Below are 14180 nucleotides of genomic sequence, written 5' to 3'. Positions count from 1 at the left end.
AAATTCTCTCAGGTTCTATTCATGATTGTGCATTTCAGAGGCTTTCAATGCAAAGAAACCCAGCATCTGCTGTAATGAGATTGTGAAAAGGGAAAGTGTTGCGTGAACTTCAAATCTTAAAGCAAGATATGAAAGCATGCCATCATATGCTAATCACAGCATGAAGGAGTTGATGGACACCTCTGCTACACACCTTTGTGAAGGGAATACTCACTTATCAAATAGAGATGTTGTAAACTGAGTATGAACAAAACTAACTTTAAAATATAAAAGTAATCTAAAGCCTTTTGCAGGAAGAGCTAAAAAATCTGACATTGGGAATTACTCTACTGAACCATTTGAAACGGATTTTCTAATGGACTGCATGGATATTAGGATATGCGTAGGCAGCTTACACAATGATATCTATATACAGTCTGGAGCACTTCAGTAGATCCACGTGATACTGCTCCCTTGTTTATGCTCTTTCTGGCCATGGACATAATGGCTAAGCCTCAACCTGGAAAAGATGTAGATGATGCTCACTGGCAAGGTCAAAGAACTACAAAAGCTGGCAGGGTGTATGCTAGATCCATCTGCTTAGGCATATATACAAATTATTTGGCAAGGCCTGGATAGTATCACAGCCATTTTGGATCAGATTGCTTTGAGACTGCCAGGTGGAAGTTGAAAGATTTTGATCATCTGTTGTTCACAAAGACGCTGTGACTCTTCCTTCTGAACACAGACCTTGCTACAGACACACAATGTCTCTGACGCCTCTAGGTTAAGATATGCACAGTGGTGATGAATTAACTATTTCTCTTTAGTCATCTGCCCCAATGGGGTAATAAAAATGTAGCTTCTGAGGATTGTTGCTTACAAGGCAATTAATTTAACATGAAAAAGCAATTAATTTCATCCAATTCTAGTTTTAAAAAGGTTTAAAACAAATTTGAATTTATCGAGACAATTCTGCTTCCTTTTTTTAGTTCACTATTGGTGATTTACAGCTGTACTTACACTGACACAACAGCACAACAAAAAATTTGCCCACTGTCAACAAGCATCATGAGAAATACTATTTGCTAAATGGCATACAAGCTGGACTATGAACAGAAGATACACTGATCCTGGTTTTGGTGCTGCCCCCCTGCCATTTGGCTGATTTAACTTCCTCTGAAAACTCATGTTACTGTCTGAAGTGAAAATATTAGTTATTTACACCCCACCATCTTCAGCACTCAATACTTACGTTCTATGCCAGCTAGCTTCATCCTGCACCTGATTAAACAAGGACTGGGTATGGCAGCAGCACTTAGTGACTTCCTTGTCCTTGTTAATAAATCACAATTGTCAGTTTATAGCAAATTAGGTGAACACTGCTCTCTTAAGCCTCATTTTATTCAAATCAGAAAGATTTATCATCCTCCAGGGTATAATACACCTTCCATTACCTCTGTAACTAGTAATCAAGGATATGCCTGTCAAAGGCAAAGTGCAAGGATTCATCATATTATTTTTAAAACTCTGGTTCTTCTCCTGTGAGTCTGAAATTTAATTCTCAGTGGACACCTGAGGTTTATTTTGCAATTACATTCATTACAAAGTAAATCCTCATTGTCCTTCTAAACTTCTCCTTACATAAGCACTTTGGGTTTCAATGCTCTTTTGGGCTTTTAATTGATGACAGAAGATATCTCCTCATTAATCTATCACTGAATCAATTCACATAGCACAGGTCTGAATTGAGTCCAGCGGTACCAGACTGGATGGGGCAGGTGCTCTAGAGCTTCCAAGGTTAAACTGCGTGATGCAGACTGTGTGAATGTTTTCAGAGATGCAGAAGAAAATTAGGGTCACTGAAAATAGTTGATTTTGCCCCGGGTTTCCTCTGTACATGATATCCAACCCAAAACAGTTGATGCAAAGAGGACATTGAATATTTTCTACGTAGTCTCTAATTCAACCAATATTAATGAATGAGAACAATATTTTTGGTACCTTTAAGGGTCTACTTATTTTAAAATACATGTTGCAGTGACCATAAAACTTTCCCTCTCAGGCTATCATAAGCCAGTGCCTCTTTTTTTAACATGAACACTGTAGAGAAAGTTATAAAGACTGGACATTTGTACAGAAACCATAATTCCTATTAGTAAAAAAAAAAAAAAGGAGTAAAACAAAATACAGATGTACTTTAAACTTACTGTTCAGGGCAATTAACCTATGCCTATCACTTAAGCTACTGAATGCAGCCTGCATGACAGAAGGGGGACACATGACATGCAGGAACCCAATAAAGCCTAATTCTCAAGCTAGACTGGCATAATAACATTTCTGTTAACAGAAGAAGGTTTACTCTCACATGATAAAGCAAGTTTTCTTTCAGCTTAGTCTCTTTACAGCAACTTCTCCAATTCCATCATCCCCAAAGGAAAGGGGAAAATGAGGCAATTAACCTTCTACGACAATCTTTGTTCATGTTTTGGACATGAATCGTCAAGTCCAGTCAATGCCAAGAAAGCCTCAAGGATAATAGATAGACAATCACAAGAGAATCTAACAGCAAGGATTTTCAGCTGTGACCACCTACTTCAACTGACTCAATTATGCAGAAATGGTGGGATGCAGAAAATTAAGAGCTGGTTAAACTGAACTTGATTAAGCAGAGTTATAGCAACCAGCAATCACTTGAAAGGCAGACAAACCACACGTGAAGAAAAATTATGATTTAGAGTAACAGGACCAGGCAAACGTAAGAACAAAAGCCTGAAATTCAGACTAAATGCCAATAAAAACTTCTCCTTTAGCCTGGGAAAAGAAAGATTGGAAGTCTGGTCTCTTAAGGCATTTAGAACTAGACCAGAAAAAAAGCAGTAAAAACAAAGTGAGGGGAACTAGTCCACATTGAGAAAGAAGTGAATGTGATGGTGCCCACCTGTGGGTATAGCTTACTATTATTCTGATGCAACACTGATCAAACACAGCAAATGCCTGAAGCTGCTCAACATCTGCTTTCTTGTTGGTCTAAGAAAAATGGTAATACTTCTTCAGAGCTGGCTCTATTGTTAAGAGCCCTCATTAGGACATGCCACAGTATATTACTGTGTTTTACAGGGCTTGTGGTGGGTGCACACATGCCTCACCACCTCCAGCCAGCAACTGTGGTAGTAATCCCTCCTTAAGCCTTTCAGTTTTATACTCTTCTAGATGTAAATCTCATTTTTCTTTAGAGCTACTACAGCAGAAAGGGTAAAAAGGAAAAAGGAAGAAACACAAGTCTGATGCATACTAAGCTTTATGGAACAAGAGCATGCAAGAAAACACTCTGATTTCTGCAGGGTTTCTTTCTGCCCTAGGAGCATTATATGAAATTATAATCACCTACTGCTGACACTGGTGTTTGCCCTAAAAATCCATACATAAATATAGGTCTACTCATTTTACACGGCCACCCATTACCTCTCACCCCTAAAGGCTTTTTGCTTTATTTTACTAAGAGTGGAAAATGCTTCTTCAACATTCATTAGTAAGTATTTTACGTATTGTTAAAATGAACAAACAAAACATAAACCACCCCAGATCACATAAACACACGCTCCAGGAGGATTTATTAGAATGAAAGTTCAAGGCAGAATCACCTTACACAAACAGGATTCTGCTGCCCTGATTTCTTCATATGAAAACTTGGCACTGAGCTCACATTCCAGTGCCTGTCCCCCGACCCTGACACTTGTTGAGGAAAGAGGCCAAGACAGAATAACTTGTGAAGGCAGAGATGTTTGCTCTCCTGTCTCACATGCATGAGCGGAGGCTGGCTTAAGAGTTCCTTCCAATTTCTCCTCCTTTTGCAATTTCAACTCAGGGATAGATTTGTGCTCTGAATAATGTATATGGGGACTTACATGCTTATAATAGATCCAAAGAAACAAAAGCATGGAGGTATGCTAACAGCATTAGCCTAACAAACCAGCCAGGGACTCTCACATGGCTGACATGTGCCAGCAGCCAAGCTCCATACATTCATATAACCCTGCCCAAATCAGCATAACCCAGAGACTGGCCCATTGCAATAAGCTTGCACTGTCTCGGCCTTGAGCTGTAAGAGCTGCCCAGAATACCCACAGCTGAACAACCACTGCCATATCTATGTTTTAAGATCAGGTCTGTGTGGAACACTGCTCAAACAGCCGCCAGTATTGCAGGACTGTGACGAATGATTCATGTAATGCTACAGAAGTACATGGCAAAGTGAAAATAGAGCAAACTGCATCTGCCCATGCTCCAGGGAAATGCCAGGCCACAGGCATCCTCCCAAACAAATGATGCAGCCAGTGCAGCACAGAGTTCATGCTAATGCTGTGGGGTCTGTACTGATGTAACCTGCACATTAGTCCTGTATGAGCAGTCACAGCTACATCGATCCGCTCAAGGGCTGGCACACTAGTTCTAACTGTGTACGACATGTGATAGACATGAATCTCATGTATCCCAGTGGCATTCTGCTCTGAGAGTCTCAATTTCTAACCCTGTTTCCAGGGATGAAAACCTGGCATAGGGGGCGGGGAGGAGGAAGAGCCAAATTCCTATCAGAACTTTGGAGCCAGCTTCCTCACTAAGTCACATTCTGGCTTCACTAGAATGCCTCCCACCACAAGAGTCTGGCTGCAAACAATACATCTCCCCCAAACCCAAGAGCTTTACCCAGGATTTTCCAATTGTATCTGCCATTCTGGATGACTGGTGAAATTGTCTGAACCCTTTTGAGATACTGCAGTGCTGCTGGAAAAGTCAGGACACTGGCTGAACTCAAAAGGGAGGTGAAGAGAGTTGGATAAAGTTTACAGAGCAACTCTACCAGACACGATCAGGATCTGTTGCCTCAGCTGTGGGCTGTGCTAATTTCACCTGTCTTCACTTTCCACTTCAGACAGCTTTTGGCAACAGCAGTGCCCAGAGTTGACAAACATCCTGTATCCCAAAAGCTCAGGCTCCCATTTATCTGAGCAATTGAGGAGGCTGTGGCGATGCCTGGGCAGATAGTGTGTGTCATGTTCCAGGCTGGCAACGGTCTTCTATTTCAGATAAAATACAGATAAAAAACTTTCTTAAAAAAGAGATAAAAAACGCTCTTTTCCAGTTCCACAAATAACTCTATTTGGAAGAAATAAAATTATTCATCTTTTGTTGTTAATGCATTTTAATTTATTTATTTTTTTTTTAAAGGGTAAAAGACACAAAAATCAGCCCCCCAAAAATCCAAGAAGGCATTTTCAGAATATAACTATAGCAAACTACACTGCTGGTTTCACTCACCTTAGTTTTTACTACACCTATTAAGTAAATCCTCTCAATGGCTTATTGATTATTCTCTTGAATTCTAATATCCCTAGACTTGATTGTACAGTATCAATGGGAGTCCATCAAAGCCACACACTCTGAAGGATAAATGAATTACCTCACTGTCTAACCCACACCTATTATTTAAATTATCTTTCAAAGAATGCTATGGAGAAGAGGAAAAATGTAGTAGTGAAGACTAAAACTATAGGCTTTTGAGACTGCAGCTCACAGAATCCCAGAGTGGTTTGTGTTGGAAAGGACCTTAAAGCTTACCCAGTTCCAACCCCCTGCCACGGGCAGGGACCCCTTCCACTAGAGCAGCTTGCTCCAAGCCCCTGTGTCCAACCTGGCCTTGAACACTGCCAGGGATGGGGCAGCCACAGCTTCTCTGGGCACCCTGTGCCAGCGCCTCAGCACCCTCACAGGGAAGAGCATCTGCCTAAGATCTAACCTGAGCTTCCCCTGTTTCAGTTTGAACCCATCACCCCTTGTCCTATCACTACAGTCCCTGATAAAGAGTAGAAGTACTGGCAGAAGTTCCTGATTCCATCAGGCACCAGTCTGGCAAGTGGTAACTCAGGTGTCTTTCTGCTAGTTGGCCTACTGTTTTTTTCCTGAAGGCTAGCATGAGCATGGGGAGCCCACAAAGCAGTCTGTAACTGCCTTCTCTTTCCAGGGAGCTTTAGCAAGCCGTCAGCTCATTTGAATGAGCTTACATTTGGAAACAGGGTGGGTTTTTCACTTTATTGATGCACTCTTCCACACAGGATTTTTTCAAAATCTACATCAAACAAGGAAAAACAAATGCTGAGAGGGCAGATTTAGGGCAATTTATCAAGGTCTGGGAAATAGCTTCCAGATGGATAGAGCTGTTTGGTGCTGGCTGGTGAGAAGGAAGCAAGGTATTGTTATTGAATTAGCATGAATCTCTGGTGGAGAACTGCATAGTAGATAGAGTGCTTCTTTCATATGGTTTGCATTTGGACTTGTCATAGTTCATTTTTATTCAAAAACCTGTGGTAAAGACACGCAGGTTTTTTTTGATTATTAAATTTCCCCCAATTCCCCCGGTACTGTTACCCAGTCAGTATTTTTCAACTCTGCTCTAAGTGCCATGTCTGGCTCTGTTTGCTCTTTGCCATGCTTGGATGACAGCTTGGTGCTTACAAGCTCACAAGTGGTTTTAGGCTTTACAGTCACACACTGAATGTTACCTGAGAAAGTGTGAGAGAGGAGAAAAGCTGGATGCTCAATGAGATGTTTAAACTGAGTAACTTCAAGAGTTTATCAAAACCAAAGCAAAAGGATGCAGACCGAGGTCTAATGCACACAAGAAAGTGATTGCTAGTATAACCAGAGGATTCTTCTTGTTAATAAAGCCTCCCTTTGTAAACAAGTCTTCTAGCAGTATAAATGCATCTATATGAGTGCATTTGCTAATACAGAAATACTGTAAAAGAACAAAACAAAGAAACAAAACTAAGGACAAAAAAAATACTCAAAACCAACAAAATTCTACTTTGAATAACCTGGATACCTCAATATGTGCCTTACAGAGTAAGACTCACAAAAAGATTTATGTATTTCCTGCTAGGTTTGAAAGCATTTACTTTTCCAGTTACCCGCACAGCCACCTAGTCCCACCTGAAGCATTCAACCTAGTTTATGTTACCATCAAATAAAAATGACAGCTCTTCTATTAACCTGAAGAGATAAACAGCCATAGTCCCTCACTGCAAAGACAAAGCAACTGCTACCAAGCAGTTAGTTTCAGTTAAACAAATTTCTGACAATGCAGAAATCTTTTAAGATCCTAGAAAAGTTGCTGCTGATATGCCAATGAGGAGAAGGAGTTTTAATGACAAGGCATTTCCAATGGCTTTTTCAGTTATTTAGGACAACTGTTGTTTTTCCAAGTAGTGGGTGTGGGGGCACTGGGGTGAAAGACAGGAAACACACTTTACATCTTCCCACTTCCACAATTACTCTTACCATCTGGGATGTATCCCAGGCAAACAGAGAAAGGAAATGGCAATTTCATCAGAACCAACTAATTCCTAAATCTTACCTGAAATGTAAGATGGATACTTGTGCTTACTTCCCACATGTATGTCTGGTTTTACCCTTCTTCCCCCCCCCCCCCCCCCCCCCAATTCTTATTACTCTGTGTATTATAAGCATCTGCTTCAACTGACCAAGACTCTGTAAGAAAGATGCAATGCGACAAAGAGAATCACAGTCTCCAGGATGCAACCTACTTCTTTGGCCATAACATCCAATCTCCCCCAGGCTGTGAACAGATCATATGCCTCATTTATTACTTATACTTAATCCTTAAGCTACTGACTACTGAGCTAGGTTTCCAGTTATATCAACTCTGAAACAAAGTCTTGGTAGCCTCAAGCTCTCATGATGCAGTGTTAGCAATGGCAGTTACACACCACTACTGAAGAACCTGTATTATGCAATGACATGATTTTCTGATTTTCAAATGTGCTCTAAAGAAGCTGACCCTGCATGCTCACAGTGCTCATCTACCAGATTTCTTTTGTGATTTGCACATCACTCTATGGACATTAGTGCTCAGAAGTCAAGGGACAGCTGAGCTAGTGGTTGTGTCTGATCAGTTATCATCTTTCTGCTAATCAGGCTGTGCAAGATGTAAAGCAGGTATCAGCTTTCTGTCACCATGGACCAAACTGGCCCTTAATTCTCATCTGAACTGCCTCCTCGTTGACCTGGCAGCATATGAAATGGTTAACTTGTTGCTGACAAAAGAAAGAAATTAAAATGAAGATAAAATCAGAGAATGCCAGAGGTTAGAAGTGACCTCTGGAGATCATCTGGTCCAACCACTGGACCAGCAAGTTGCTCAACTTCAACATCTTGCAACTACAGCAAGTTGCTCAACTTCAACATCTGTGTAGTCACAGCACAGAGAAATGCCTCCCCAGTTGTACAGGATAAATCTCCAGTTGTACAGGATTACATGCAATCTGCATGGTTAAGGGATCTTTTAAGCTCAGCTGCCTATAAAATTGACTTCTCATGGTACAACAACTAAGAAAACAGAAGGGGTGAGGAACACTTGATTGCTTTTCATGTAGTTCATTTGTAGTCATACCTTGAAGCCAAAAGGGCAAGTGCATTGGTAAATCTCCAGTGGATCATTGTTGCACGTCCCATTGTTCTTACATGGGTTGGAGAGGCAGGGGTTACACTTGGACACAACACTGATATCCACTGGCTCTGGAAAGGCAAAACACAGGAGTATTAATAGACAACTGGATTACAAAATGAATAGTTCCCATCTCACACATACATTCTTTCCTAATGCAGTATTCACCCTGCGCTGGCACAAATGCACGTGCTGTGGGTGCAACTTTCCACAACAGCATGGGATTCCCAGGGATCAGAGAGCTTCTAAGTACTAAATCAAGTGCTAGGCAAGTCTCAATGATGCTGATATTCTCCTGGACATGCAAGCATCAGCTCTGAAAAAACATGCTGGGAATCTCCAGAGAGTGGGCTTATATATATACAAATATATATATAAATAATATATATATACAAAATTGCTTTCAGTAATTTTTCCTTCTCTCAGTGCTGGAAATTCTGCAATAGCAACCCATAGGGATCTATAACGTGACATTTGTATGGCTGATAGCAAGAATGAAAGTGCAGACACAACAGCAGAAAAAGAAAACATGCATAAGAAAGATTTAGTTAGAGGCTTATGGAAATATTTAAGTGCAAATGTTCTACCATCCTTAATTTTAACAGAGGTGAAAACTGATTTTCTTCTTTTTTCTGCCCAGAAGTTTGATTATCAGCATTCTGCCATTGTAGGCAGAATGCAACATAGGCAAACACGCAAAGATGTAAACGGCTGCAGGTAAATACACATGGCTATATTTAAACCATTTAATAAACCACATTTTTTAACAGAGCTCTTTCAGAGAAGTAGCGATGTTTGTGGCTGAGCAGGGAAACAAACAGACCAACACAAAGCTAAGTACATTTGGGGTACCAAGTCAATCCATATGTTATGGTTGAGATTTTACAGAAAGCTAATTTAGACAGCTATATTTAAAGAAATAGTGATTTTGAAATGGCTACATTTCAAACAACATTGAGTTAAAGGCTTTTACACACAGAAAAGGAAACCTACCAGTTTTAAAGGGCTTAAATTGCATCAGATAGGAAAGACTCTAAATTAATTTTATTTTATTTTTAAGGAAATGCACATTAAAATAACTTAAAAATGGTCCTGTCCCAATCAGAAGTGGGCACAAAGTTTCTGTTATTGCAGGATAGATGATAAAAACTAAATTGTGGAACATCCTGAAAGTGAAGAACAGAAGTTTATCCTTGATATTAGAGAGAAGGTGGAGCTCTAGAAGGTTACCAAAAATCCCTTCCAGTTAAGGATTTGTTTTGGACCATCCTGTATGAGAAAGAAACTTTCATTATTAACTTTGAATAACTGCATGCATCAACGTTGGGTAAAACCGTGACAGAGATGGGTACCAAGGAGCCTCAGCTGAGAAGCACCTGCAATGCAAATACATATCCTTATCTTTTACAGACAGTGGTGTTATCAGGGCCACTGCCTGCAGAGTGCACCATGCAATAATGAGGACAAAATACACAAGCAACAAATCCAAACATTGAAATAAAAGATTGATGTTGTCCTCTTCTATCTTTTTGTTTCTGTATCACTAAATGCCATACATGTTTTTAAATTGAAGTTAGGACAGCAAGAGGAACTAATATCTGAATTTCTGGCACTGACAGGGGGTGGAATGTGACATATCTGAGCTACTTTTGTCTTGGAAGTAGAATATATGAGGAATATACAAAGGTAGCTCCTCAGAAAGCTCATGAGAAGGCAGCAGTGCTGCTCTTCCGGATTTAGAGGTCACTAAGCCAGAATTTGTTCTATTATGTATTTATTTCATAATATACACACATACATTTCCCATTTATTCCTATGGCATAGATCAAAGCTAATCAATGCAGGACCTAATAAGAACAGTGTTAGTTCCTAGCAGTTAAGTAGTTCCTTAGTTTGCCCTTGTGGATTTGATTTATAAATCCATATAGCAAAATGCCCTCAGCCCAGCACATTCCTTTCCTCTACTGCATAACTACGAGGGCAATTTAATAAAAAGCAGAGCTGAGTGTGCATGACTTGCACATTACATACTTCCATTTTCTTGGCTCTGCTGAGACACATAACCTTGTGCTCAGTCACAGGCTAAACCCCACATTTTTACTAGAGTAAGTTACACTCCACTTGGTTTTAATGTCAAAGTTACTGGAGGTCACAGAGGACACCTAAGCACTACGTTTATACAAGCACCTCAAGGTACCCAGCTCAGAGTGGCCTGACCCCTGCAGCAACGACGCAGGCTTTAGGGCCTGGGGGCTCAGCCCACCCTGAGCTATGTGCTAACACTGCTTGAGCTAGGACTGAATCTACAGAGGCTGAAGGACAGACAAAGCCTTGGACACTGTCACCCCACACACAGTCGTAATCTTCCACTGTCACAGGCCATGCTCATGGCTCCAGACCGAAGGCAAACCTGCCCTGGACACTGTAATAAATCCCCTTGCCTTACCATAAAAGAGCACCATTGATGTCTGACAGGATAGCACAACACATTGGATCTTAACCATGCACATGGGAAGTGGGTTTCATTAGGCTACCAAATCATGCATTGCTCTTCAAAATACATGTATTGTGATGAGAAAAAGTAATATTTTTCTATGGCCTGGAGTTTCTTGGAGTATACTGCAACTTGTCCAGACCATCAAGTCTCTTCTGTCCAAAGACCACCTCCAGATCAACACTTTTTTTGTCTTTTTCTATTCAGCTAAAGTAAGCCAGTTGGACAGCATGGGAGACAGCTCTCCAGCTTTCTACTAGACAAAACTAATATTTACACAAAAAACACAGAGGTGTTTTTAATAGTCTGGATCATGGGTTTACTTATCTCTTGCCTAAGAGTTGCTTGCTTAGTCTTGAGAGAAAGTGAGCGTGACTATTGAACTAGCACACTTTCAGAATGAAGAAGTCATCTAGCTTCTCTTCCTGGATTAATTTTCAGACCCTGTTTAGCATGTAAATATGATCATTTTCTTTGTTTCACTTTGCGTGAACAAGTACATGGTACTTTTAATATTTTAGAGTATAGCTGTACTTCATATTTGAGAGTCTGTAGTAGTGATAATTATAGTCAGAGTTCTGATAGTTTTGAAACTGACATTTCAAAGTAATTAAATTATAAGGTTACAGTTATTAAAAATATATTTGAAAGTACATAAAATTCAGCTCAGGCTTGGGAACTTGCATTCTAAACTTATCTCAACACAATCATTTGTTCAGCAGTTTAATCCTAGCCTCTATAAAATCACACTGCCGAGCAGTACTGCAAATGCGCATGGCACTCCAAGAGACATAAAACCAGCCTTTATGCCCTCATTTCCATTTCTAAGACCCTTTCTGTTATCCCTTTTCCACTGTAAATACAGCTTCATGCCTACGTACTTGCTAGTAACGTGAGCGAACCTCCAAAACTTACTTTACAAGAACATGAGAACTATTCTTACTGTAATATTGGGATACACAGCTATATCCAAACCTACCTAATGCAGTAGTAAACTACTTACTTTATCCACAAAGCGTGCTCCTTGTCCTTGCTCTACCTGCTCTCTCCTGCAGCATACTCTTACCAACAAGGACCCCTAATTGCCCATAGCTGACCCTCACCCCTCTCCTGAAGGAACATACACTCTATTCAGACATGAAACATTTTCCATGACCCCCAGTTTCTGACGCAGAGCTGATGAGGACAGTTTGCAGATCTTCAAATGCAAATGTACTTTTGGTAAATACTTGTTCCAGAAGAATTCTCAGTTTCCCAGTTTTCACGTAAAGGTACATAATAACCAGAGCGCTCTGTATTTTTAAATAACTCTACCAAAGTTTTCTGGTGTAGCTACAAAGCCAAGACCAATTTATTTGCTCAAATAAGTTCTAACAACATCCTATATGCTAACTTGCCATTATATAATCTGGTGCAGCAACAGGAACACTAACTCTTTGAGGTTTGCTGGGTTTCCTTCCAGTAGTGATGTCAACTGCGCTTTGTGGAACAAAATGCAACTTGAATGTAACGTGATGGTTCAGAAAATAAAAGCCAAACCTGATGCCCACCCAAACTCACTTTAAAACCAAAGAGTTCCCAAAAGTACAGAAATAAAGCACTGCACCTGAGGAAAAGCCTCCAGCTTGCCCCTACCTTTGCACTGGAAGTGGTGCGTCGGTGTTGTGAGCAGCAGCCTGTCCACCATGGCATCGGGCCCGCTGCAGCGGGCTATCCCCGGCTCCTTGTACCCAGCCTTCACCCACTCGGAAAGCCAACGGAGGTTGCAGTCACAGTGCAAAGGGTTGGTGCCCAGAGCCCTGGTGGTGTAAAGCAATGAGCAGCAGTTATTTTGGCTTGCAAGCAAAGACAACATCCCTGATCTCACAGAGGCACATTCTATTCTACCCTTTTCCAGGAATGCTTTACTTCAAAATGTGGAAAAGATCTTTGGAGTGTACAGGAAGCATTGTAGATTTATCTCTTCCAGTATTCCCACTCTTCTCCTTTCTTCCCATCATTGCTTAGGAGGTTGTATAAATACCTAACAAGAAATCACTTTTTCCAAACTATAAATCGCTTTTTCAAACAGTTGTGCTTGAGCAATGCCTCCAGATATATTGCTTTCATCACATTTATCACATTGGCTTATTCTACTTCAGTCTTTGGCCTTTATGAGCATATTCTGACAGTGAATTGTGTAATTTAGGTTGGATCTGAGGACTCGTGTTACTGTCTCCTCACCAGATGAAACATATATACAGAGGATACCCCTGTTTTACGAACTGCAACCTGGTGTCTGCTAAGTTTGTTTATGGCTTGAAAACACATTTCCTGGTTAACCCATCACTTGAGTTAGGTCAGATGGCTGAAGCAGATGTACTCACACAATGTAATTATAATGCATAGAACTTTTTCATTATTCATGGAGATCTATCCAAAGGAAAACAAACCTTTTAACCTTAAGTTTAGGTGCTGCCTTGCTTCATTTATACTATTTTTTTTGCTTAAATAAAGTGTCTTTTCAGGCAATCAGTCAATTCCCAACAAAGTTCAGACTTCAGAAAAATAAGTTTAACAACGAATTTTTGAATGTCTGAAGAAATGCATGTTGGAAGCCTGAATTTGTTTTGATGGAAGTAAATGTAAGGCTTTAGCTGTACAACACTTGAATTGCCATGGGAAGAAAATTAACTAAATAAAGACTAGCATTGGGAAAAGATACTAAATAAATCAGTAAGTTAAACTGAATTTGAGACTTCATTTCTATCTGCATATGTTATAAACTATTTTTAAGATGGTATTTTAAACTCAAGCTTCTTTCAAATAAAACCATATCAGACAGGATATTAAGATAGAAACCTCAGTAAATTTGTTGATACATTTCTATTAGAGTGACTAATGAACCCACTGTGCCCTAGACAGATTCATAATGGGAGTTCACGGGTTCAAACCCTGTCTAGGGCTCATTCATCAAAATTAAACGTGTACTACAGCACACTATTAAAAAATATCCAGCCATTCCTTCTGTAAATCCATTGCTTACAATGGAAAAAAACCTACTGAGTTGACTTTCTGACCCTGTAACTGTGATCAACCTGCTCACTTGGCCAAATTCAAACAAAATTCAGCAGTTGGACCAAGAAATTCACTTTAGCGTTGAGCAGCTTCCATATACAAACTGGAAGAGGGAGGACAACAGAA

At 40.2% G+C, this 14180-nt stretch overlaps 1 protein-coding gene across 3 annotated transcripts in view; it reads right to left on the bottom strand.

Annotated features, from left to right (window-relative positions):
• SLIT3 (slit guidance ligand 3) overlaps nucleotides 1-14180 on the bottom strand; it is a 518859-nt gene that overhangs the window by 68502 nt on the left and 436177 nt on the right. For all 3 annotated transcript variants that reach the window (XM_057415154.1, XM_057415155.1, XM_057415156.1), the window contains 2 exons: nucleotides 12633-12796; nucleotides 8450-8574 (listed from right to left, as the gene is read on the bottom strand). In XM_057415154.1, the coding sequence (XP_057271137.1) occupies nucleotides 8450-8574; nucleotides 12633-12796 (289 nt within the window). The remainder of the gene's footprint in view (nucleotides 1-8449; nucleotides 8575-12632; nucleotides 12797-14180) is intronic.

This window comes from Pezoporus wallicus, unplaced genomic scaffold (assembly GCF_028554395.1).
Source record: "Pezoporus wallicus isolate ANWC-B61680 ecotype Strahan unplaced genomic scaffold, APGP_CSIRO_Pwel_v1 contig_4161, whole genome shotgun sequence".
In the NCBI taxonomy this organism is placed as follows: Eukaryota; Metazoa; Chordata; class Aves; order Psittaciformes; family Psittacidae; genus Pezoporus; species Pezoporus wallicus.
This window is presented reverse-complemented; position numbering and strand designations above follow the sequence as displayed.